The sequence below is a fragment of the Microcaecilia unicolor genome, chromosome 2, assembly GCF_901765095.1.
Source record: "Microcaecilia unicolor chromosome 2, aMicUni1.1, whole genome shotgun sequence".
In the NCBI taxonomy this organism is placed as follows: domain Eukaryota; kingdom Metazoa; phylum Chordata; class Amphibia; order Gymnophiona; family Siphonopidae; genus Microcaecilia; species Microcaecilia unicolor.
Window position 1 is genome coordinate 492,459,848 of NC_044032.1, and position 27,777 is coordinate 492,487,624.

Sequence of the window (27,777 nt, forward strand, 5' to 3'; positions counted from 1 at the left end):
TGATTTTGTAAGTTTGCCCACTGACAAAGACATGAGCAGCCCATAATTGAAGGGTAGGTTATTGGTAACAGTGAGAGATAGCACATCACAAATTAAATCCGGAAAATCACATTGTGGAAAGTATATGAATTTATTTGCATTCTGCAGAGGGAAATAAGTATTTGATCCCCCACCAACCAGTAAGAGATCTGGCCCCTACAGACCAGGTAGATGCTCCAAATCAACTCATTACCTGCATGACAGACAGCTGTCGGCAATGGTCACCTGTATGAAAGACACCTGTCCACAGACTCAGTGAATCAGTCAGACTCTAACCTCTACAAAATGGCCAAGAGCAAGGAGCTGTCTAAGGATGTCAGGGACAAGATCATACACCTGCACAAGGCTGGAATGGGCTACAAAACCATCAGTAAGACGCTGGGCGAGAAGGAGACAACTGTTGGTGCCATAGTAAGAAAATGGAAGAAGTACAAAATGACTGTCAAATCGACAAAGATCTGGGGCTCCACGCAAAATCTCACCTCGTGGGGTATCCTTGATCATGAGGAAGGTTAGAAATCAGCCTACAACTACAAGGGGGGAACTTGTCAATGATCTCAAGGCAGCTGGGACCACTGTCACCACGAAAACCATTGGTAACACATTACGACATAACGGATTGCAATCCTGCAGTGCCCGCAAGGTCCCCCTGCTCCGGAAGGCACATGTGACGGCCCGTCTGAAGTTTGCCAGTGAACACCTGGATGATGCCGAGAGTGATTAGGAGAAGGTGCTGTGGTCAGATGAGACAAAAATTGAGCTCTTTGGCATGAACTCAACTCGCCGTGTTTGGAGGAAGAGAAATGCTGCCTATGACCCAAAGAACACCGTCCCCACTGTCAAGCATGGAGGTGGAAATGTTATGTTTTGGGGGTGTTTCTCTGCTAAGGGCACAGGACTACTTCACCGCATCAATGGGAGAATGGATGGGGCCATGTACCGTACAATTCTGAGTGACAACCTCCTTCCCTCCGCCAGGGCCTTAAAAATGGGTCGTGGCTGGGTCTTCCAGCACGACAATGACCCAAAACATACAGCCAAGGCAACAAAGGAGTGGCTCAGGAAGAAGCACATTAGGGTCATGGAGTGGCCTAGCCAGTCACCAGACCTTAATCCCATTGAAAACTTATGGAGGGAGCTGAAGCTGCGAGTTGCCAAGCGACAGCCCAGAACTCTTAATGATTTAGAGATGATCTGCAAAGAGGAGTGGACCAAAATTCCTCCTGACATGTGTGCAAACCTCATCATCAACTACAGAAGACGTCTGACCGCTGTGCTTGCCAACAAGGGTTTTGCCACCAAGTATTAGGTCTTGTTTGCCAGAGGGATTAAATACTTATTTCCCTCTGCAGAATGCAAATAAATTCATATACTTTCCACAATGTGATTTTCCGGATTTAATTTGTGATGTGCTATCTCTCACTGTTACCAATAACCTACCCTTCAATTATGGGCTGCTCATGTCTTTGTCAGTGGGCAAACTTACAAAATCAGCAAGGGATCAAATACTTATTTCCACCACTGTATGTAGCATTCGCTTAATATAGTGCCTCAGACTCTGCTCCAGATGTTATTTGTGCTGCATATAAAAAGAATGATTGTGTAGGATAATATAAGCTTCCCCACCTCCCAATATTGATCCCACAGCAGTTAGCATTTTATTTTTTAAATGACTGCCACCACAGGCAAAACATCCAGATATACAGTAGCAGCAGTATCTCAATACTGGTTGTTGCTGAATATCTGAATAGAGCAGCGATACTCGGATGGTATCTGGATAGATTTAGAACAGCCCGAGTTTAATGAATATTGGATATATAAGGAGCACAAGCTTCTTGGGAAAATTTTACATTATTGAGAGAAGCCTGCTAAATACACACTATTAGTAGTTTATTAATTAAAGCAAAGTTACCTGTAAATTTTGGAGAATAGTTTTCTTATGTTTTCTTATGTTACAACTAGAACATTTGATATTAGGTGGGCTGTAAAATGTAAATTTTGCTGTTTATTTTCCAGATAAGAGTATGATGAATGTCTAAGGTCCTCACCACAAGCAAATACAGGAGAAGATTGGTATTTTATACCCAACAGACCTAAGTGGTTTTAGCTAGGGTAGCAGAAGCAAAGAAAAGTTGGTTTTGTATTAGGACTCCTGATATGATACTGCAAAAACTGGAAAGGCTCTAAGAGGTAGGGTTACTCAGTAAGAGACTAGGCACTGGGGGTGGCCTGAAGTGCTTAATGAGCCCAAGAGCCAAGCAGTGTAGGAAACTTAGGGAGAAGAGGTGGCAGAGCTGCTGAGGCCAGGATTTTCTTGAACTGTTCGCATTTAATCTGCTGTGCTAAAACTGATATTTAAAAGCAGCAGGGCTTACATTTGAGCACACTGCCACAGGCAGAGAGCTGGACTGGAATACATATTGCTTGCAGAGTTTCTTTGAGCTATTTATATTTGTTCTGCTGTGCTAGAGCTGAGATAAAAACAGCAGGATTTATCTTGGACTAAACAGCTGCTGCTGGTATCTGAAAATAAGATTTGTAAACTTGTTGAAATTCTATTAACTTCTATATCTCTTTAATTATAAGTTAAGTTTACCTTTACAAATATATTCCGATTGAATTGATCTATCAGAAGATGCACTGTGCAATTGTCTAGCTGGAAAATAAGAAATATTGTGGAGTTCCTGTACCAGAAGGCTTATACTGAGGAATTGTCTTGTGACAGGAGTTACTTGAGGATATTCAAAATCTGTGTTTAATAGTTCTTGCAATGTTTTGGATAACTTTTCTTGTTAATTCTGTTCTGTGTGTCCATGCCATAGCCCCAAACTCTTTCTAGTATATTCTCCCACAACACAGACCCAAACATCATGGCCCTAATACTAGCACCTGCATTCAGGGCCAGTATAAGAGTATTGGGTGCCCTAGCAAACCTATGGGCTTCTTAACTCCCCTCTCCCAAATTAATTTTTAGGTCCCTAACCTGTCAGCAAACCTCTGCCAAGAATTTGACTGTGGAACTGATCATCCCTTAACATTTCTACAAAAAGGCGTAATTGGACATCATGCTTTTATATGTTATGTTTTGCAGGTTAAAAAGTACACATTGATAGTTCAAATTTGTACCTGTCAAGACTTACTCTTTTGCTTTTGCTTTGACTGCAGGTGCTTTTTGTTGCTACCCAGGACAACTACCAAGTCTTACCTAATGATTAGTTCCCCCCCCCCCCAAAAAAAAAAAACCCAAGCCCACCAAACTGTTCTCCCCACAACGTAGATGGTCAACCCTGCTGTCGTCTGCTTTTTCTCTCCCTCCCCCCCCCCCCACATTCTTCTTTGCTATTTGAGACCCCTATATGCCACTGTCCTTCTGGGGTTCTTCATTCGTCCAGTTTGAAATAACTACTACTGGTGATAGCGTTAAATTACATTTGAGCCCATGTGAATTTTGTATGCTACCAATATTCTCTTTCAAGTGTAGTAACAGTGCAAGCTCCAGTTCACTGTGAGCTGACCCTCAACTTTGAGCCACACAGTTTAGCATAATCAAGTGGAGCAACTGATGGCTGAGTGGCCTATATATAATGTAGAGACCATGAAAAGGAAGTACAGAGGTATCTGAGGAGGTGTGTGCATGTAGGGGATTGTTTTTACCTTATGATCATAACACCTAATTATTACTAAGCTAAAGCATTTATGTTTAATAAATCGTTTGCCAAACTAATCAAATTGCATAGATATCTACTTTTGAATAAGTCATCTAACGATGTTACTGTTGTAGGAGTAAAAACTTCAAACAAATGATAGGTTACTCCTTTGTCGATTCCTCAATCGACTTTAGGGAGACCCACACATTCATCACTGGCACAAAAACCTCCTGTCTTTAATTCTCTTAGATGAAGCAAACACCTTCAGGTAGCTCTTGAATCAGCTTTATGACAATATGTGCAAAAAAACATCTCTCCAGCTGCTCAGTCTTCCGCTTAATCTCTTCCCACTAATCACGGCCCAACTTTGGCTAAGGTTTCGACTCCTGCATCAGGGTCCGTGGTGTTCTCAGACCGGTATTTATAAAAGAGCATATTGATCACATCGCACAGTCTTTCGCGCATAACCTCTCCCATTTCACCCCAAACGACTCCTCACATTCTCACTTTAACTTTTTAAGTTAGTTCTGTTGGACACACAGTATGGCGCGTGGCTTAAAAATCCTTTGACGTCACACACCTTGACTTAGACCACACCCCTTGATTGTCAGTCCATTCATTTACTGGAACCTCCCCTTTACCGTAATGCTAGTGGGAACTTTCAAAAACAGCGAAACTGTGTTCTACAAAGGATTCAGTTCAAAGCATAGAAACTATGTTCTTCAGAAAAATTGGTTCCATTTGATCTTGATGTTCAGCCCATGGGGCTGAATCGTCCACAGACGATGTATCCATTTCTGTTCTTGCTGTAGTAATGCAAGTTTTTTGTCACCGCCCTTGGTGTTCCATATCAATTGTTGTAATACGACACACTTCAAAGATTCAAAGGTATGTTTAGCTACATCACAGTATGTCGCTAGTGGTGCTGTAATCCTCTTCTTGTGAATGTTACTTTTATGTTCTATGAGTCTCGTCATCAATTTTCTTGAAGTTTGTCCCACATAGACATTTTTACAGGGGCATATAATCCCATATATGACACAGTCAAATGTACATGAAGTTTTATGGTGAAGTTTATACTTTCTACTTGATTGTGGATCAGTAAATTCCTTAGTGTCCAACATAGTATCACACATACTGCAGCTCCCGCAGCCTTTATGTTCTCCTTCCCGGTTATTGGTTTTTGTAGATTTTCTCGAAATTGCAGGCGCTAAGATTTCTTTTAGGAAAGCCTCCATTAAGGAGGTGGTAGAGATACAAATGGTGATGAAATTCAAAAAGGTATGGGATGAACACAGAGGATCTCTATTTAGAAAATGGAAGTTATAAAAAACCTAAACTTAAATGGCTGCATGTGTGTGGATGTGTCGCGTGACACTTAAGTGGTGACTCTGGCTGTGATGAACAAGTGCCGATACCGGGAGACCTGCATGGTCTGTCTCACATATATGGCAATCTGGTTTTGGATGGGCTGGAAAGGGTTTAGACAGCTACTTTAGTGGCTGGAACATGAGGACAGTTCTGGACAGACTTTTACGGTCTGTGTCCCGCAAATTTTATTTTTATTTTTGTTACATTTGTACCCTGCGCTTTCCCACTCATGGCAGGCTCAATGCGGCTTACATGGGGCAATGGAGGGTTAAGTGACTTGCCCAGAGTCACAAGGAACTGCCTGTGCCTGAAGTGGGAATTGAACTCAGTTCCTCAGTTCCCCAGGACCAAAGTCCACCACCCTAACCACTAGGCCACTCCTCCACTCCAAATGAGAAGATGAATAGGCTGGAGTGGGCTTTGAGGGCAACTCCAGCAGTTGGAACATAAGGATAGGGCTAGGCGGACTTCTATAGTCTATGTCCCAGAAACCCCACAGAAAGACCATAATCAAGTATATAATATCATGTTCATTGTTGATTTAATCATGAATTGATAATGATTGTGACTATTGGGCAGACTGGATGGACCGATCCAGTTTTTATCTGCTGTCATTTACTATTACTATTAATCCTCTCTGCTTCCGGGCTGATGCACAGACCTCAGCTCTGACATAAGCATGAGCATCAGATGTCACCTGACCTACTGGCACGTGCATGTGGTATCTCTTAGCACACAGTGCCAGTGAATCAGAGAAGACTTATATGTGCGCACCAGGGTGTTCCAACTTCCGTTCCTTCCTTGCCTGCAGTGCTGCGGCTCAAACCCAAAGACAGAGAGAGCTGACAGGAACTTTTTTTAATGTAACATGAAATTCTTGTGGGTGAGGACAGGTTAAATTCTTGCGGGGACGGGTAAGATTCCCCGTGGGGACGGGTGGGGATGGGTTAGATTCCCCACGGGGACGGGCGGGGATGGGTTAGATTCCCTATGGGGATGAATGGGAACGGGTTGGATTCTAGTGGGGATGGGTGGGGACGGGTTGGATTTCTGTCCCCGTGCAACTCTCTACTGTGAAGCCATAGTAGAATACCGCATAACACAAGTTATGGTTTCATCTTCATTATTGTCTTCATGATGTTTCGGCAATAGTAGGTACTTGCTGTTGTTATACCTTGCCCGTTTGTACGCTCTATGTAATTTAGTATTTGGATACACTTTGGGGCTCATTTTCAAAGCACTTAGACTTACAAAGTTCCATTGGTTATTATGTAACTTTGTAAGTCTAAGTGCTTTGAAAATACGCCTCTCTGTCTCTCAATCTGTTTTTCAATTCTTTTGATTTATTCCTAAATTCCGACTCATCGGAACAAATCCATCTGTACCCTAAGAACTGCGAGAACGGCAAACTGTCTTTCAATTTTTTTCGGATGACAACTTGAGTAATCCAAAAATGTGTTCCTATCAGTATCCTTACGAAAGATAGTCGTGTGTAATTTTCCTCCTCTTTTGTTGATCTTGACGTCCAAAAACGCTATGCTTTTCAGGTCATGCTGCATTGTAAATCTGAGAGTCGAATGGCAAGTGTTTAGATATGTCAATAATCCCTCTAGTTCTTATAAAGAGCCAGACAATATACAGAAGATATCATCAATGTATCTTACCCACATTATAACTTTCTCAAACCAGGGTGATGTATATACATGAGTCTCTTCAAATCTCACGACAAACAAATTTGCCACAGAGGTGGCCATCGTGACCCCCATTGCTACCCCTGTTTTCTGTTTAAACAGCCTCCCTTCAAACTGGAAGAAATTATTCTTCAGGGTTAGCGATGCTAACTCTAATAAATGAGGAAGGAAACCGGTGGTTGTCCCTCTGATCTAAAGTCTCCGCTGCTATTTCTAATGCTTCTTCTTGGGGGATCACTGTGTATAAACTCACAACGTCCATTATAACCATCTGCTAATTCTCATGTACATCTACCATTGACTGTATCCTCTTCAAGAAGTCTGTTGTGTCTTTAATATATAATCTGGTTAGTTTTACACAAGGACGCAGGAAAGTGTCTACATAGATAGATAACAGCTCTAATAAGGAGCCTCTACTTGAAACTATCGGGCGTCCAGGTGGATCCTGTAGACGTTTGTGTATTTTTTTAATATATTTTGTTTATTGCAGTTTTTTGAAACATCAAATATAACTTCACATTTTATCTATTCAATAATTCCCCCCCCCCCCCCCTCCCTCATTCCCCTCTTACATCCAGAATAGCTACAACATTTGTGTATTTTTGAGAGGGTATAAAATATAGGAATAGATGGAGCTCTTTTGTTTAAAAATGCGAACTCTTTCTGTGTTAAATAACTCTTTGCATAACCTTTTCCAGTTATTGAAAAAAATCTGTTCCTGAAGTATTTCTGTAGGGTCAATACCCATTTCTTCATAATCCATTGGGTTAAGCGGCTGCCTCAATACCTCTCTTTCATAATCCATTCTGTCCTGTACCACCACTGACCCTCCTTTGTCCTCTCTCCTTATTACTATATCGACATTGTTCTTAAGTGCTTCAATGGCCATTCTTTCATCTCTCGTACAGTTCGAATGTTTACTTTTGCATGTTAGCTTCCATATGTTCCAACTCCTTAATCATTAACTGTCTAAAGATCGTTATTGCAGGTTCTGGTGGTGTAGGAGGTTTTTGTGCCGGTGATGAATGTATGGGCCTCCCTAAAGTCAATTGAGGAATCGACAAAAGAGTAACCTATCATTTCTTTGAGGCTTTTCCTCCTACAACAGTAACATCGCTAGATGACTTATTCAAAAGTAGATATCTATGCAATTTGATTAGTTTGGTGAACGGAGTGATATTCTACAAGCTCTAGTTACATATTTATAAGAAATTGTTTGACCAGCAAGATATGGCTTCAGAATACTTTCTGCTTCAGCATTTCTAATGAGTGAGGATATACAAAAGAATATGAGGAGTGATCAACAACATTTGAAATGCATTTTATTTAAGAGGGATACTTCATAAAGCCTGTTATCTAATGTAGATAGTCCCAGGATATATGGAAAAGTGGGAAGGGAGGATGTGCTTGGCTATGGATGAGAGAGAGTGGGTTTGAATATACAATTGTGCACATACATGTACCTTCACAGTGAATTTCAGGCAAATGCAGTACACTATTGTCTCTTGGCAGCTAGACTAGTGATTGCTTGAAAATGGAGGGCCTGTGATCTGCCTCATATACAAGATTGGATGTGATGCTAGAGTGCACTCATGAGATACAAACAAATGATGTGGGTGTTAAGGGGAAAGCTGGAGGTGTTTCATAAAATCTGTTCCCAAGTTGTGAGGATCAGATGTCCTAAAACCATTGCCTTTAAATAGATGCCTTTCCGAATGTCCCACATGGGTTTCCTGTTATAATGGACTTTAGTTTTTATATACTGCTTCAAGCTTGAAGATGATTCTATAAGGACTCAATATTCAGACAATGGCAGACAGCACTTTTGCTGTCTGCCGCCAGCATTAAACCCAGATATTCAGTACTGGGCCATTTCCTGCGACGGCATTGAATATCGAGGAGATTTTTAACCACTAAAAAGTTAAGCAGTTAAGCTGATATTCAGTACTAACAGGATAACATTTTAGCGGTTAAAGATAGGCCTGCTATATATGAAGCCTATTTTAACCGCTGAATATAGCCAGTTAAGTGCTGAATATGTGTGCCTAACCAGCTATGTCGCGAGATATAGTTGGTTAGCAGCTAGCCAATAAGTGCAGATATTTAGCAGGAGATAACCGATTATCTCCAACTGAATATCTGCGGTTAGTCGTTGATGTACTAATTAACCAGTCAGCGGCCGTGTCTGGATGGTTAAATAGCTTTGAATATCAGGTGGGAAATTATTAAGTTCTGTTATCCATTTTTCTTGTACACGCAGATGCAAATAGATTCTCATGAAGCTCTGGGAGTGTTAAATACGTTATTTGAAATCTTAGCTCCATCATCTCTTCGGCCTGTGGACATGCTTCTCAGGAGTATGTTTGTGATACCCAATGCAATGGTAAGTTATCGGTAAACCCAAATGATCTGATTATATTTTCTGATTGTACGGTGTGCTTAGTTTTTTTAATGTGAAAGCATCTTTGGTACTATAGCACAGCCTGTTTTTTCTCTCCTGACTTGGTCATTTTCCCTTCTTCTGGTTTCTCAATGCAGCTAATGCTGTTTTATATCCTCTTGTTGCCATCATGACGGAGACATGTCCTGCATGTATTTTTAACAGGCATCCAGACTTCAGGAAGAGCTCTCTGTAGGGCTCCCTCTCAAGCTATTTTTATAGTTTTATTGTAAAATAGTGTTTCTTAATGTCTTTTCACACAGACGAGGTTCAATACCAATCTGAAGGTAGAAATGGAAGCAAGCCCATCAATTCTTTGCATCTTTTTTTTTTTTTTAAACTTAAGAGCCAACATTAATTTTGTTAAAGTTTGCAGGATCTATTTAACTGACATAACAAGTTACAACCATATGCATCTAAATGGCTAACCATCAGTTATTTCTGTCACTAACACAGGGTGCTTGTATTTTTTCCTCAGACTTCAGTGACTACAGTTCAACTATGGATTTCTGGCATTTTAGCCATCCTCAGAGTTCTTATTTCCCAGTCAACTGAAGATATAGTTCTGTCTCGTATTCAAGAGCTCTCCTTCTCGCCATACTTGATTTCATACCAGAATATTAAAAGACTGCGAGATGGGGAGGAAGCATGCACACCCATGTCAGAAGATCAGAATGAAGTGAATCAGACTAAATATCTGCCTGAGGAAACCTTCTCAAGGTATGTCCTAGGTGCTTTTTGGAGCTCTCTATCATGAGAATGCTAGAAGATTAGGTCTGACAATAAACTATAAATTAAGCTAAATGGATGATGAGACCATTGTTAAGAACAAAATTACAGAGCATATTCAAAAGCATGGATTAATGAGACAAAGTCAACATGGATTTAGTGAAGGGAAATCTTGCCTCACCAATCTACTACATTTCTTTGAAGGGATGAACAAACATGTGGATAACGGTGAGCTGGTTGATATTGTGTATCTGGATTTTCAGAAGGCATTTGACAAAGTACCTCGTGAAAGACTCCAGAGGAAATTGGAGAGTCATGGGATAGGAGGTAGTGTTCTGTTGTGGATTAAAAACTGGTTAAAAGATACAAAATAGAGAGTAGGGTTAAATGGTCAGTATTCTCAATGGAGAAGGGTAGTTAGTGGGGTTCCCAGGGGTCTGTGCTGGGACCTCTGCTTTTTAACATATTTATAAATGACCTAGAGATGGGAGTAACTAGTGAGGTAATTCAGTTTGCTGATTACACAAAGTTATTCAAAGTCGTTAAATCGCGGGAGGATTGTGAAAAATTACAAGAGGACCTTACGAGACTGGGAGACTGGGCGTCTCAATGGCAGATGACGGTTAATATGAGCAAGTGCAAAGTGATGCATGTGGGAAAGAGGAACCCGAATTATAGCTATGTCATGCAAGGTTCCACGTTAGGAGTCACGGACCAAGAAGGGATCTAGGTGTCTTTGTTGATGATATGTTGAAACCTGCTCAGTGTGCTGCTGCTGCTAAGAAAGCAAATAGAATGTTAGGTATTATTAGGAAAGGAATGGAAAAGAAAAATGAGGATGTTATAATGCCTTTGTATCGCTCCATGGTGCAACCGCACCTCGAATATTGTGTTCAATTCTGGTCGCCGCATCTCAAAAAAGATATAGTGGAATTAGAAAAGGTGCAGAGAAGGGCGATGAAAATGATAAAGGGGATGGGACGACTTCCCTATGAAGAAAGGCTAATGCAGCTAGGGCTCTTCAGCTTGGAGAAAAGGCGGCTGAGGGGAGATATGATAGAGGTCTGTAAAATAATGAGTGGAGTTGAACAGGTAGATGTGAAGCGTCTGTTTACGCTTTCCAAAAATACTAGGACTAGGGGGCATGCGATGAAGCTACAATGTAGTAAATTTAAAACGAATTGGAGAAAATATTTCTTTGCTCAACGTGTAATTAAACTCTGGAATTCGTTGCCAGAGAATGTGGTAAAGGCGGTTAGCTTAGCGGAGTTTAAAAAAGGTTTGGATGATTTCCTAAAGGAAAAGTCCATAGACCATTATTAAATTGGACTAGGGGAAAATCCACTATTTCTGGGATAAGCAGTATAAAATGTTTTGTACTTTTTTGGGATCTTGCCAGGTATTTGTGACCTGGATTGGCCACTGTTGGAAACAGGATGCTGGGCTTGATGGACCTTTGGTCTTTCCCAGTATGGCAATACTTATGTACTTATGATACTCAAATCTGTTTTTGAGCAATATCCATAATACATATTTATTTTATGTACTGCTGTCATGCTTATTAAATTACATATTTTAAAATATTATAAAATGATTCCTTTTCTTCCATTTCTGTTAGGTCTGTCATTACAATGGAAAACATCAAAGCCTGCAATTAAAATTAGGCCTGATTGTAAAATAAAACTCTGCATTTAAGTTTTCAGTCAAGGTGGACCAAGCTTGTGTATTTTGATTTTGATCTTTCTCTTTTTTGTCTGCAGCTTTAACCAGTTAGATAGATGATACCCAAAGCTGACCCAGGGTTTCTTGACACCCTAGGCAAACCTTCAGCCGTTCACTCTTACTAAAGGGTAGCTGAAGGATTTCTCCATACCACACACGTCTAATATCTCCCCAAAGCCCCCTACCTCCATAATTAAGGAACTCCTTTTCCCTACCCCTCCCCTTTAATGTACAGCATTTCTCTCTCCTTCCCTCTGTGGTGTCTAGCATCTCTTTCCTCCCCTCATCCCTTCCTTCCACCCCTCCTGGTGTCCAGCATCTCTTTTCTTCCCTACTGCTTATGACTAGCCCCAACCATTAGGCAAGATGAGGCAGTCACCTAGGGTAGCAAAGAGCAGGTGTTACCTAAGCAGAACAGTAGGCCTTGACATCCACACAAACTCAAATAACCATCAGTGCATACTTTAGTCTGCATTATTTTAGGATTTATGTGTTATACCCATGATTGCTAAGTTTAATTAACAAAATCTTGGGGGGGGGGGGGGGGTGACTATAGGATAGAGACCTGAAGGTTAATTAAGAGGGAGTATAAGGCTTCTAGACCGCTTCATTACCGATAGGTTTTAGTGTGGATTACAAAAGAATTAAATAGGGAATAACAAATAAAATCACTGGAAGTTACAATAATGAAAATTAATGCAACAAATAAATCATGGGAACAAAAATTTTTTAAATAAAAAGGTTTTTAACATCCTTCTAAAGCAAATTGAGAAAATTCAGCCTCAGTGTTACAAAGCTTCTTATTTGTTCTTTTGTCTGTGTCTCAACTTGATAGGAAATTGTAAGCTTCAGGAAATTGGGAATATATGTCTCTGTATGCCTGATAAATACATAGTAACATAGTAGATGACGGCAGAAAAAGATCTGCATGGTCCATCCAGTCTGCCCAACAAGACAAACTCACATGTGTATACCTTACCTTGATCTGCACCTGCCCCCCCTCCCCCAGGGCACAAACCGTACAAGTCTGCCCAGCAGTATTTCCCGCCCCCCCAACCACCAGTCCCACCCCCCACCACCGGCTCTGGCACAGACCGCACAAGTCTGCCCTCCACTATCCTCGCCTCCCAACCACCAACCTCTCCTCCCCCACCTGCTCCGCCACCCAATTTTGGCTAAGCTTCTGAGGATCCATTCCTACTGCATAGGATTCCTTTATGCATATCCCACACATGTTTGAATTCCGTTACCGTTTTCGGAATTCAAACATGCGCGGGATATGCATAAAGGAAATGATTAATATGCATAAAGGAAATGATTAATAATATCAGTCATTGAGAACAATTATTGCCTTTTCTCAAGCTGCTTCTGACTTAGAGGTATGCTTGACTAGCACAGGTATACAGAGCCTGTTATGTGAGCATACAGCTTAGGTTTTCTCATGTTAGTGGTTTAACATCATCGCAATCTACTGTAATCTTCCTTGTCCTCAGGTTGTCAGTTCATTTTTTTTCTGTAAGATTACCTCAGTCTTAGCCACTGACACATCACATTGTCTGTCTAAATCCTGCTAGATAAGCTGTCCTCTAGTCTCCCATCAGTTCTTCCATCTCTTCTGAATTTTCCTCCATTGATTACTTCATTTCTTATCTCGCTCGATTTTTTTTTCTTCTACTTGCAGAAAAAAAAATGATTACTTCCATCTTCAAGAAACTAACTCTGATTCCTATCTTAGAAAACTTCTTTCCTAGGGAACATTATTGGACATTTGGTGCTATCTATTCTTTCTCATTGCCCCATAACTTTTGTCCTATGTAATGCTGTATCCTGTGGGCGAAGATTCAGATCACTGAATTTGTTGTCACAGTAACCAAAAAATGACTTCTTGATTGACCACTGTTGCAGAGAGTCTGAGAACTAAATGGACAGCAAAACCTGAGCATTAGAATTCTACAGGGGGAGGAAGGAAGGGTTTAGGGGATTGAGATTAAACTTAACATTTTTTTTTTGTCATAGACAATCACTTTTTAAAGGAAAGAATAAATATATAATGTTATGCATACATAGTTACTGATATTTAACACTGGCTTTTCTGTTCAGGTTCCTTTTACAGCTAGTAGGTATCCTGCTAGAAGACATTGGTACCAAACAGCTGAGAGTGGATATGAATGAACAGCAGCACACATTCTATTGCCAGCAGTTGGGTACACTGCTTATGTGTCTAATACATATCTTCAAATCAGGTATGCAGGAAAGTTTTCTGACCGTTTTATATTACAAGAGGACTGTTTTATATTTATATGTTTAAGCCCTTCAGGTATTTTTTCCCCTGGCTAGGCAGCTTTCTCCCGGTTTCCAGTGGAGCGATAAGCTGTCATTACTAACTACCCTGGGGGGTTTCTAATCATTTGTAAGTCTCCTTCTCTTCATTAAAACCCAGTCATTGCAGTAACAGTCCTTATTCAAGGACAATGGGTTACTGCATACTTTGGGGGGGGGGGTTGTTTGCAGGAGTCCCCCCCCACCATTATAAGCCCCTTACCCATTATGGGCTCCATTCTCCTCAACAATCTCTCTTGTTCCAACCACAGTTCCTTTCTCCCCCCTCTAACTTCAGCAAAACTTCCACTCCTGTGTGTGCCCCCCAAGATTCCCCCTCCAATGAATATAGCCTCACCTCTTCTCCTCATATCCCCAGGCCTATATCCCACTTCTTCATCTTTCTCCCCAGCACATACTCCTACCTTTCCTTCTTTCTCCTCTCCCTTCCTCATGTATATGCCTACTCTCCTCCTTTCCCCTCTTCTCCTGCTCATCACCACCACATTTAGCTTGCTTCAGAGACCTCCCCAACTCTGTGCCCCTTCCTCCCATCTTGCTTCAGTGGTGCCTACTTGTGTGGCACCCACACCCCCAGCTTTCTTCAGTGACCCCTACCATGTGGCATACATCTGCCAGCTTGCTCTAATGATTTCTATTCCCATGACACACACACACCCACAAGTATCCAATGAGCCTCCTTCACCACCACCACTTGCTCCAGTGACCACTTCTCTGTGGCACACCCTCCAGATTGCTTCTGCTGCTCCTGCTGACTTGCAGCATACTCTCCAGATTGCTTCTGCTGCTCTTCCTCACTTGCAGCACACCCTCTCCCCAGTTTGCTCCTGTTGCTCCCCCTCTTCCCCCCCTCTAGCCTTTCCTTCTTGTCCCAATCACAGAGAACAAGAAGAGGAAGTGAACAGCTGCACATCAGTTCATGTCCTCCCCCTCTGTTGTCTTAGACCCTGATGTTCATTTCAACTGTGCAGCTGTAAAGAGGCCTTTCCAGTTCAAATGAACAATGGGGCCTAAGCCAGCAGAGGGGGAGGGCGTAGCTTGATGTGCAGCTGTTCACTTCCTCTTTTTTTAACTTTGAATTTTTATTGAAATAACATCTCAAACATAACAATGAGCCATTGGCTCCAGCACATGACAATGCAACAATTTAATTTTTATTTTAACATTATGCTTATAACCCTTTTATCCCCCCTATTCCCCCGCCCTTGTTCACTTCCTCTTATTGCCTTTGTGATCGGGACAAGAAGGAAAGACTAGAGGAACTGAGGAGGTTATGCTGGGAAGAAAATGAAGAGAAGGGAGAATGACACTGTATGGAGAAGAGATACTGGGAAAGAGGGGAAGCAGGCAATGTTGAGCATTATGGGCAAGGGGCACAGGGAGAGTGATGCTGGACAGAAGGTGAGGGAGAAGAGCAGCGGGGTTGCTGTGCAGAGCCACTTCTGCAACAGGAGGGAATATTATGTTGGATGGCACCATCACTGGTGGTAGGGAGAGCTGTGCTGAAGCTGACACTAGTAGGTACGTTTGGTTAAAGGGGGTGTGAAATGCACCTAATATTCTTCACTGGCCCTGAATTGGAGTATTTTGGCACAGCTACTGTTGTAGATTTTGGGTGGAGGTGGGGCCAAACAGGTGACTGAGGCAAAAAAAACACCTCAGTACATGCCATATTAACAGATTGCACTTTTTAATTTAATAAACGCTTGCAGTGATCAGCAAGGAAATGAGTGATCTTGCTGGTTTGTTAATAAAGTAACATTTTTAGCAGGCCATAGGATGGCATCCATACGACACAAGTCAAATCTCAAAAATACAGTGGATGAGAGAGTACTTTACAACTGTTATAATTAAAATTCTCAGAGGACAAAGGCATGATATTCTCACATGTAAATGACATCGTCGACAGAGCCTGGTGTGGACACTGCCATAGTGCACTATCACTTTAAAACTTCGAGGAGATGCCCCCACCAAGCATGTGCGGGTGCCTTCCTGCCCGAGGCTGAAGCTTCGGACCAGCAGTTTACCATTTTCCATGGAGCAGAGAAGTTGGTTTTCTAATCTCTTTTCAGCATGTCAACTTTTCCATTTTGGTACCTTCCCTTTTTCAAGACTTTTCTCTCATTTTTTTTCTAGTTTCATTGTTCCTTTTAATCAGTATATTGATTTTCTACTGATTTTTCTATTTTTGGTTTTTGGGGCCTTCTTTTTGCTGGGAATCTTCGACCATTTTCGGATACGGAACTACTCAAGCTACCTGGACCATTAAGCCTTTTGAACTCATGTCAGCCATTTTTCCCTTGATACATTTCAGGCACAGACCCCATAGCTGGTGTGTTCAGTGCTTGGGCCCGGTGCACCAGGACCTACAATGTGCCCTCTGTGTGTGCAAACAAGGACACTTAAAGCCTCAGAATCTAGCATGAAAAACCTTTTGGTTCTGTTTTGGCATCAGCATTGAGCATGGCAGAGGACTTGGTAATAAACACGGAACCTGTATCGACATCGGGTGCACTGACCCAACATCGAGAATGTCCAGTGTCAGACTGCATAAGGACTCTCTGTCCTCCTTGTCGGTGCCACATGCATTGAGGGACCTGCAGGATGAAAAACCTAACAAGCATCGCAATTGTTCTCCCTCCAGGCACTTTGTCAACACCTACTCTGCATCAGCATCCTCAGTGCATGGGAAGCAGCCATACCGCAGTGACCGCTTTCCTCCTCTGCAACTTATTGTTTACCGAGAGCCTTCAAGGTTCTCGAGATCTCCTATGCCTTCACAGGTTATAACTCAGGCTTCTCAGCCAATACTGACGTCTACTTTGCAGGAGGAAATCCAGACTATGCTCAAAGAGGAGCTCTCAGGGCTACTATGTTATGTTACTATGTTACTGCATACACAGTCTATTCAGGGTGCTTGCGCCAGCCTCAGCAACAGCATCAGCCCAGTCCGTGGATACATCGGAGAGATGGTCACGAGAGAGGTCCCGCACACCAGCTCAGCATCAACCATCAGGGGCAGCATGAGCCCAACCAACTTATGCCACAACATTGGCAGAGAAACTTTGGCCAGCATCAGAGACTCATCTGCCTTGATGCTCTTCCACGCAGAGCCAACACTTTTGTCGACACACTCTTCCACGTACTACCCAGACTCATACCTCACCTGGGAGACAGAGCTGGACCCACAGGACCTCTCAGCTGAGGAGTCCTATGGCAACCCATCTGACCCTTCTTCACCATCTGAGAGAAATAGGTCTCCATAAGAAAGTATATCCTTTCCTGGCTTTGTCTATAAGATGGCACATGCCATACCTTTCAAGTTAGAAACAGAGGAGGAACCTCATTCAGAACTCTTTGAGGCTCTAAATTATGACTCTCCTTCTAGAGAGGGAATCACTGTTCCACTTCATATAGTGATGAGGAATACTCTAATCAAAAACTGGGAGACTCCATTAACAGAGCACGTTGCTCCAAAGAAAATTGATACAGAAATGCACACTGAGTTTGAAGTAAATGCAGTTACCCCATCATTCCTTAGTTGTGAAATCTGATTTGAAAAGTACTCACAGTGCGAGATCTCATGCTTCTGTTCCTCCAAGCAGAGAAATTAGAACATTAGACTCTTTTGGCAGGAGAACATTTCATTACATTAAATTATATTACATAAGTTTCTTATTGAGCGTGACAATTTCCAACAGACAAAGGCGACGTAGTACTTACACCTATCCCCAAAAATACTACCAACAAGATCAACGATATCATAAATTAAAGACCAGTAGCCTCAATATCACTACTGACCAAAATGATGGAAAGTCTAGTAACACAACAACTAATGAAATACTTAACAAAATTCTCAATTCTTCATAAATCCCAGTCAGGTTCCAGTTCACAGCACTGAAACTGTCATAACCACCCAGATAATGAAATTCAGAAGAATAATATGCCAAGGACAAAACGTATTACTGCTACAATTTGACATGCCAAGTGCATTCGACCTAGTAGACCACACCATACTAATGACACTGCTCGACAACAAAGGAATCAGTGGTGCAATGGCAACATGGTGCAGTGACTTCCTAAAGACCAGATCCTACATTGTAAAGATGTCCAACCAAACATCAGTCTCATGGATCTGAGTGTGGGGTACCACAGGGATCGCCAATATCACCAATATTGTTCAATGTAATTATGGTGCTACTCGGGAAAAAACTGGAATTAGTGGGTTTCAACCCATTTGTATATGCAGATGACTGCATACCTTTCCAAAACAATATCACAAACATACAGGACAAAATCAAATAAGGACTGGACTTCATGGAAGAATGGCCACCAACTTTCAAACTCAAACTGAACAAGACAAAACCAAGTTCCTAGTACTATCCAGTCCACACAACCCCATATCCTACCAAAAATTCACAATCAACCAACAAACATCGAAACACAACTTAAAATACTAGGAACCATTTTCGACAAACACCTAACACTGGACAATCACATATCAGCAGTCACATCAAAATGCTTCAGAACACTATGGAAACTGAGAAGAATAAGAGATTACTTCCCTAGACAATGTGTCTGAATACTGGTCCAATCAACGATACTATCACAACTAGACTACTGCAATGCAGCATACGTAGGATGTAAGGAAAACACACTAAAATCACTGCAAACAGTCCAAAACACAGCAGCAAGACTGATTTTCAAGAAATTGAAATATGAAAGAGCAACCCTACTGCTTGAAACACTACATTGACTACCAGTGAAGGCAAGAATATTTTTCAAAGCAAGCACCCTAATTTTCAAGATACTATTCAGAATGGCACCCGAATATATGCTTAATAGAGAATGACACGGGGACAAAGTTTGTTTCGGTCTCCACCCCTTCCCCGCATGTTCTGTCCCCGCTCCATCCCCATGGGCTCTATCTTCATCTGCCTCAGAAGCCTCGAACAATTATGATTTTATATTTAAATGTTTTAGTAGAGTATAAATAGGAACAATATGCTGTGCAGCTATTGTGTATAAGTTACAAATAGAAAACAATAATAACAGCAAGCAGCTATAATAACCCTCCTCACCACCACCCTCTACCCTTCCAACCACAACAATAGCTGATTTCAACTACCCCAAGGTATCCTAATCCACCCTGTTACAATGTCCAGGGGTACAAAATACAACCCATTATATATGTCCTAGAGGGGAGAAATATGCCCTATGAAGCACTATTATGATCTTTTAAATCTGTGGATGAATAAGAAGTCATCAACAATCTCAGGATTCAGTCCAGCTCTCCTGTCTTCCACAGTCCTTCCTGCAGTATAAGATGTCTTCTTGGAAGATGTGCTTGTAGCAGGATGTACAGGATCCCCCTTGCAAATTTTGCCAGTTGTGGCCAGCATGTTTGCTTGTTTTTCAAAAAAATCTAAATATTGCTGTCTGCATCACTCAAACATAAATAATAGCCCAATTCATTAACAGGCTTCGAAGTAGAAAATGACATGGGGACGAAGTTTGTCCCTGTGGGCTCTGTCCCCATCCCTGCCCTGTCCCCATGGGATCTGTACCCATTCTCACCCCATCCCCGCAAGCTCTGTCTCCATCCCCATCCCCCATTGTTACTGTGTGTCCCCGTCCTCACTTCATTCTCTAATGCTTAGCATAATTGAACTATCCTTAAGAAATGCCAGCCCAGAAAACAGAAACTACCTACCCCTGCATCTACCCAACTGCAAAAACACCATCTACAAAACTATCTTCACAGCAAGATTTAGCTTCTTGGGTTCCAAATGGTGGAACTCGGTACCAAAAACCATAAGAATCATCACAAATCTCCTTCAATTCAGAAAAGACATGAAAACCTACCTCTTCAAAAAATTCTACAGCTAATCACAAGGATGTCACCTTCCTTTCAAATCTACCTCTTCAAAAACTGTATGAATAAATATCGCCAAAACTCTACAGTTGTACACAAAAACTACCTCTACCTTTTCCATTTCAAATCTGTCTCTTCAAAAACTCTATGAATAACCACACGAGCCATAGATGCCCTCTCAACATTACACAACACTTTTGTAACTCCACCAAAATGTAAATTGTAAGCCATTTTGAACCAAAACTTGTTTTTGGATAATAGTGGGATACAAGAATGCATAAATAAATAAACAACCTGGAGGGTTCAGCACCGTTCACAAAAAAGAAAAAAACAACAGCAGGCATACCCTGCAAGCTAACAATACAAAATGTTAAAAGAAACAGTTCCTTATATCAATAGTACTACCAAGAAAAACACTTCAATATCACATTAAAATTTTGTTTAAAAGGAAGGTTTTTAAGGATTTTCTAAAGAGAGCATAATGCTGAATTTTCCTTATGCGTAAAGGGATAGAATTCCAAATGGTAGATGCTTGGTCGATAGTCCTGTATTTTAAGCCATTAGCACTGGGAAAATGAAATTGAAAATTGTCATGTAAACCCCTATTCCTATTGATCATCTGCCCAGTTTGACAAATAAGTTGGAGCAGTCCCATGAAGGATCTTAAATACTAATATGCACACTTCCTAGGAAACTTGTACCTCCACTAGCAACCAATGAAGGTCTATCAGCAGGTGAGAGACTTCATTACTTATGTGGGCAGAATATATCAAATGTTCTGCAATGTTTTGACTGTTTGAATTCTTTTCATCAATTTTTTGACAACCTGCATAAATACAGTTACTGTAATCTAAAATAGATAAAATTAGCCTCAGAACTATAAGTCTGAATATCAAACATGTTTTGGATCTCTCTCTGTTTTTTCATCAGAAAGAAAGACTTAACTAAAGAATTCACATGAGACTCCAATGTTAGTAATCCTGATAAAATGACTCCCACTCAGTTATAAGAAATTATTATTCTATATATTAACCCACGTTTCCAAGAGTGAAATACATTCCTTTATTCTAACTATTATAGAATAACAAAACTGCTATGCCATCAGCATAACTGAAGATCTTAAATCTGTCCGAATTCATTATTGAATCAAATGATGAGATCAGAATATTAAACAGAATAGGCGACAAGGGAAAGGGGATGGAACTTGATATACCGCCTTTCTGTGGTTACAATCAAAGCGGTTTACATATTATTTACAGGTGCTTATTTTGTACCTGGGGCAATGGAGGGTTAAGTCACTTGCCCAGAGTCACAAGGAGCTGCAGCGGGATTTGAACCCAGGTCCCCAGGATCAAATTCCACTGCACTAATAACCACTAGGCTACTTCTCCCTGCGGCACCCCACAACTTGCACACCAAGATTCAGATTGATTTCCTTTAAATTTCACTATGTAATTCCTTGCAGTAAAGAAAGCCTCAAGCCAGGACAAGACATTTCTACCAATTCCAAAACTATCTAAAATACTTAAAATCAATTTATGTTCCACCAGATCAAATGCACTTGGTAAGTCAAATTGCGAAATAATAGCTTTGAAGAGTGATCTTCCCTCTCCTACTAACGCTTATAATATTGTTTCCGTGCTGAAAGACTTTTGAAAACCTGACTGTGAATCATGAAGTAGATCAAACTTTTTCAGGAAAGATGTCAATTGCTTTGTCACCAACCCTCCATCAATTTAACAAACAAGGGAATTGATACTACTGGGCGATAGTAACATCTGTTATGCTAAGATTGCTATTTTTAACAGTCTGTTAAAACAAGAACCCTACCTTGGTCTAAATGATTGTTGATCCATGCTAACAATTGCTCCCAAAATAATTCTGGAACTGCCTTCATTAAATTTGTAGGGCAGACATCCAAAGAACAATAAGATGAAGTATATTGTTTAAACATCAGGTACAAATCTTCCACACAGGCTCAAAATCATGCCATACTCTATCTACTGGGATTTCAAGCCTCTGTGCTAACCAATTGCGTATTAGATTATCAACTTTATTTCACAATTTATTTGAAGTCTCTAATACAGAGTACTCTCTCCTTTACAGACTTCCTTCCTCCTGAAAAGGCTGATGAGTTCCTCAAACTTCACAGAAAACTTCTGGATTGCCGTAAATATCTAGCCAGACAGGTCTTTGACGTCTCTTCTCGCATTTCTGCCTTGGGAGTAGCAAAGCGACATCTTTCAAGGCTCTGTTTCTAACCTAGAATCCGCTGTCCAGGACCATTTCGCGTATGCCCCTTGTTGTAGAGGCAGCTTATTCGGTGACAAGGTCGACGAGGTGGCTGACCGACCTAATTAAAACGCATACAGATACTGTTAAAACTCTATCTAGGCCTCAACCTTCTGCCGCCTCTTCTAGAAGATTTTTACAAGGGTTTTGGTGCACTTCAAAGACTACACCCCAATGCTCACGTCCACGGCAGCAGTGGGGACAAAAGTCACAGACCTTTACTCAATCTAAACAACAACCCAGTTTCTGACTCCTTCCTTAAGAGCATTGTTACCTACCATGCAGTTATCCATGCCAAGCAACCTACTGGCAGGAGGCAGACTCATCCGCTTTCAACAGAGATGGCCACTCGTAACCTCCGACCATTGGATGCCAGGTATCATCCAGCACGGCAACACTCTGCGTGGGAGAAAAAAGGTCTCCTGACCACCCACCAAGAGAGTCTTGTTTCAGCTGCCTCCAAATGATAGTACTTCAAGAGGAGCTCTCAGCCCTCCTCCAGCAAAATGCAGTAGAACCAGTTCTTTTGCTGGAGAGGGGATGAGGATTTTACTCCTGGTACTTTCTCATACCAAAAAAGACTGGGGGGGGGGGGGCGGGTTAGACAAATCCTCGATCTGCAAGATTTAAACAAATTCCTACTCCGGGAAAAATTCTGCATGGTTTTCCTGGGATCACTTCTTCCCATGTTCCAACTCAATGAGTTTCTTTGCTCTCTAAATCTGAAAGAGGCATATACTCACATATCTATTCTCTCTGCACACAGAAAGTTCCTGGTCTTCCACTGTGGAACTCTGCATTATCAATGCAAGGTCTTACCGTTCAGCTTGGCTTTGGTTTCTTGAGTCTTCATTAAATGCCTGATAGTGATAGCTGCAACGCTCCACATAGTTACCTGATGCTAGGGTCCACCTTGGGGGTCAGCGCTCAAGAGAAAGATCTGGGTGTCGTCGTAGATAATACACTGAAATCTTCTGCTTAGTGTGCGGCAGCGGCCAAAAAAGCAAACAGGATGCTAGGAATTATTAGGAAAGGGATGGTGAATAAGACCAAAAATACCATGATGACTTTGTATCGCTCCATGGTGCATCCACACCTTGAGTATTGCGTTCAGTTCTGGTTGCTGTATCTCAAAAAAAGATGTAGCAGAATTAGAAAAGATTCAAAGAAGAGCAACCAAAATGATAAAGGGGATGGAACTTCTCTCATATGAGGAAAAGCTAAAGAGGTTAGGGCTCTTCAGCTTGCAAAAGAGATGGATGAGGGGAAATATGATTGAAGTCTACAAAATCCTGAGTGGTGTAGAATGAGTAGAAGTAAATCAATTTTTTTTACTTGTTCCAAAAGTACAAAGACTAGGGGACACTCAAAGAAGTTACATGGACATACTTTTAAAACAAATAGGAAGAAATATTTTTTCACGCAACAAATAGTTAAGCTCTGGAACTCGTTGCCGGAGGATGTGGTAGCAGCGGTTAGCATATCTGGGTTTTAAAAAGTTTGGACAAATTCCTGGAGGAAAAGTCCATAGTCTGCTATTGAGACAGATATGGAAAGCAACTGCTTGCCCTAGGATTTGTAGTATGGAGTTTTACTACAATTTGGATTTCTGCCAGATACTTGTGACCTGGCTTGGCAACTGTTTGGAAGACAGGATACTGGGCTAGATGGACCATTGGTCTGACCCAGTATGGCTACTCTTATGTTCTTATGGGGCATACAATCTTTCCCTACTTCGACAACTGGTTAATCAAGGTAGCCTCCCAAGAGGCACCACAGACCTCAATTCTATCCACCATATGTCTCCTAGAACTCTTCGGTTTTGTGATACATTATCCAAAATCATATACGACGTAGTCCCAGAATACATGACAGACCTCATAGACTTACCAATAAGAAACAAAGTCAGATCATCAAGATCCTACCTAAACCTACACTACCCAAATTGCAAAGGACTGAAATACAAAACAACTTACGTATCCGGCTTCTCCTACATAAGCGCACAACTATGGAATGAGTTCCCAAAAGCTGTGAAAACAATCCACGACCACTTGAACTTCAGGAAATCACTAAAAACCAACCTCTTCAAAAAGGCCTACCGCAACTACCCCACGTAACCCTCTTCACCTACCAACACAGCATGACTATGATCGAACAGGACATCACGCAGTCTTCATCTATTCCGACCCTCCACTTATACCTCATACGATCACTATACAACTTTGTATTTGTTATCCACCGACTGGGCTAACGCCTTTGACGGTACTACGTAAGCCACATTGAGCCTGCAAATAGGTGGGAAAATGTGGGGTACAAATGCAACAAATAAATAAATAAAATCATATCTTCCAACCAGTTGAGACCTTGCAGTTCATTGTGGCTCTCCTGGACATTACTCAGGGTTAAGCATCCCTCCCTTAACCGAGAGCAGACAACATAATACATCTTTCTGCTCAGATTTTCAGATCCACTCAGGTATCTGCATTTCAGATGCTCCACCTACTTGGCCCCATGGCCTCTTGCACATCACAAATTCCTTACCACGGATGCTTCCATGTTAGGTTGGGCTGCTCATCTCGATGGAAAAACAACATCATATCAATCTCCTGGAATTATGAGGATCCTCGATCAAATAATTCTTGTCCGCTTGGACAACCATTTTGCAATTTATTACTTGAATAAACAAGGAGGAACAGGTTCTTCCCACCTCTGTCAACAAGCAATCCAAATATGGACTTGGATAGTTTCTGGAAGCATCTCTATAACAGCAGTTTATCTAGCCAGGAAGCAGAATGCTGTGGCAGACAGATTGAGCAGAATTCTTCAGCTTCACGAATTGTCTCTCAGGATGCCTGCAGCTCGTTGAATTTTCCAGCAGTGGGAGACCCCAGTGATAGACCTGTTTGCTTCTTCTTAGAACAACAAGCTTCCTCCTTTTGTTCCAGATGTTATGCTCCCAGCCATGTAGCTCCAGATGCCGTCCTACTCCATTGAGGAACTGCTGTTCTATAAGCCTTTCCCCCACTGTCTCTCATTGGGAAAACTCAAACTATGTCAAGACCAAGGGACCATGATCCTAAGTGCTCCCTACTAGCCACATCAAATTTGGTTCCCTCTTCTCCTAGAATTATTGTTCAAAACACCAATGAGGATAGATCCTTTTCCAACCCTAATAACACAGACCAAGGGGTCCATCCAGATTCTCACTATCTGGCCTTGACAGCTTAATTTCTGATGACATAGACTTACATTCCTTAAACCTCCCAGACAGTCTCTCTAGAATACTCCTAGTCTCTAGGAAACCTGTTTTCTCTGGAGTTTGTCCTTTTAATGCATCAGGCATTTCTGATGAAACAACCTCTCCTCCCAGTCTCCTTGTGCCTCCTCTGGGGGTTTGGCTGCTCAGCAGCCTAAAAGGGCACATTTAGACTCTCGTTTGGTCCTCAAGGAGATTTCTTTGCCTTCTGACCATGTCTCTAATGCCCATATGTCAGTGGTCACCTGCCATTCGCTGTCTGATCCCTTGGAGAAGAGTGAGATCCCTCCAGAGGTTGGAGACGATCCCACGGCAACTAGGCTTTTCCAGAAGGAGGAGCTACCTTCACTCATTTCAAAAGCATTAGAGGTGCTTAACATTTCATCTCCTGAGCCTGTCATTGCGATGCGTCTTCTCTCTCTCCATGATTTTTTTTTTTTTTTACATATGTACCCTGCGCTTTCCCACTCATGGCAGGCTCAATGCGGCTTACATGGGGCAATGGAGGGTTAAGTGACTTGCCCAGAGTCACAAGGAGCTGCCTGTGCCTGAAGTGGGAATCGAACTCAGTTCCCCAGGACCAAAGTCCACCACCCTAACCACTAGGCCACTCCTCCACTCATCTGTTGGGTACTAAGAAGCTTCCTAAGATCTTTTATAATCATGCAGCAATGAAAGTTCGTATCTCGGGCTTGCAGGTGGCTAGAGCTATGACTTGGCTTTACCCTCCCCCCGTGCAAGTGTTGGAATCCTTGCATTTGCCTAAGTGTACTTTTTGGTCACAGCTGTGACCAACAAGTCTACTCTTCCTGTAAAGGGTGGCAATGCTGTCAAGGACATTCAGGATCACAAGCTGGAGTCCATCCTTAAGCTCTCTTTTGAGGTGGCGACATTGTGTTTGCAAGCTTCAATCACAGATATTGCACATGAAATACTTAAAATGGCCATACACGATTGTTTTCTTCATGATAGTTCTTCACACAGCTGGACTCGGGATCTCTTTCAAATTTCTTCCTCTTGAAAAGGCAATCCTTAAAGATAATTCTTAGAAAACTGGATAAAATTGCACCACTTCCCAATTTTTTCTAATGACCTTAACAACATCATTACTGCCAGAAAAATACCTTATCACAAAAGTGGAAACAGGATCTATAGCTCCAATATTGTCTCAAGGGGAGATACTGATGAAACTGTTGGTTTAGGGGGTATGGTCAATATTCCCCCATTGAAAAGACCATCAGAGATGAATCTTGAGTTAATTTAGACTACTGTGGAAATATTTTATAAAATTTGCTCTGGACTGACTCCAACTATACAAGATAATTTAAATTGCTTAAAGAACGTGAAGACATAAATTGAAATATATGGTAAGACTGAAGATTTAAAAGTTCAGGTGGATCAAATTAAATAAGATCAATCTGCATTACTACGAGATAAGATGATAGTATATCAAACAAAAGAAACTCCATCAGAGCAACAGACTGGGAATCCTTGCCAAAAATTGTTAAAATGTAGGACGAGGCTGCAGGCTCTATGAGGCAACGACTGAAGATAACTGTCTCAAATACAGAAATAATTGTATTCATTTATAGGAAGAGTGGGCGTACCTCTGTTCCAGTAACATCAGGGCATGAAACTGGTTCCTCCACTGCCAGAGGGAAGGGGCCTCCTCACCGATCCACATTCCTAAAATGATTTGTTTGCCCAACATTCTCGCCTTGCGAATCAAAAGGCGAAAAAAGCAACTATGGGTTCAGAGGACTTCATACATGTCTAAAAGGAAATCCACAGGCGATACCGGAATTGACCATTCACATAGCGTCTCTAAATATCTTATCACCTGCATCCAAAAAGATTTGATTGTCACACAATTCCAAAATGCATGAATAAATGAGTTAGCATCTTGCTGGCATTTCCGACATATGGGAGATTCCACTCCTCCTGCCTTATAAAGTCGCTCCTGAGTAAAATATGCTCAATGCAACACTCTAAATTGACACGCAGCTCTGTATTAATCGATATGGTAGGTATACGGCGAATCAGCTTGTCAAAATCTAAAGAATCCAATGGTGCTCCCAAATCTCGACACCATCAAGCCCGAAGTTCCCCCCATCAGGAACCAAGAATAGTGTTCTCATAGCTCTATGTAGAGAAGAAACAGACATACCCCCATCCTGAAAAGGCTCGAAAAATTCTAGCAGGCAAGCTCTTAAAGAGAACGTAGGATCTATTGGATTGAAGCTCTCAATATAATGACTTGCCTGTTTATAAGCGAACAAATCATGGGGTTCTGCCACTCCTCTAGTAAGTAAAACTTCCCAGCTAGGCCTCTGACCCCTCTCTGTCAGGAGGTGTTGTAAATATGTAATCCCCGT

At 41.6% G+C, this 27,777-nt stretch overlaps 1 protein-coding gene across 1 annotated transcript in view; it reads left to right on the top strand.

Annotated features, from left to right (window-relative positions):
• Nucleotides 1-27,777, top strand: part of HTT (huntingtin) — a 990,576-nt gene that overhangs the window by 558,519 nt on the left and 404,280 nt on the right. The window contains exons 38-40 of the mRNA XM_030191138.1: nucleotides 9,009-9,131; nucleotides 9,667-9,908; nucleotides 13,740-13,882. Coding sequence (XP_030046998.1) covers nucleotides 9,009-9,131; nucleotides 9,667-9,908; nucleotides 13,740-13,882 — 508 coding nt within the window. The remainder of the gene's footprint in view (nucleotides 1-9,008; nucleotides 9,132-9,666; nucleotides 9,909-13,739; nucleotides 13,883-27,777) is intronic.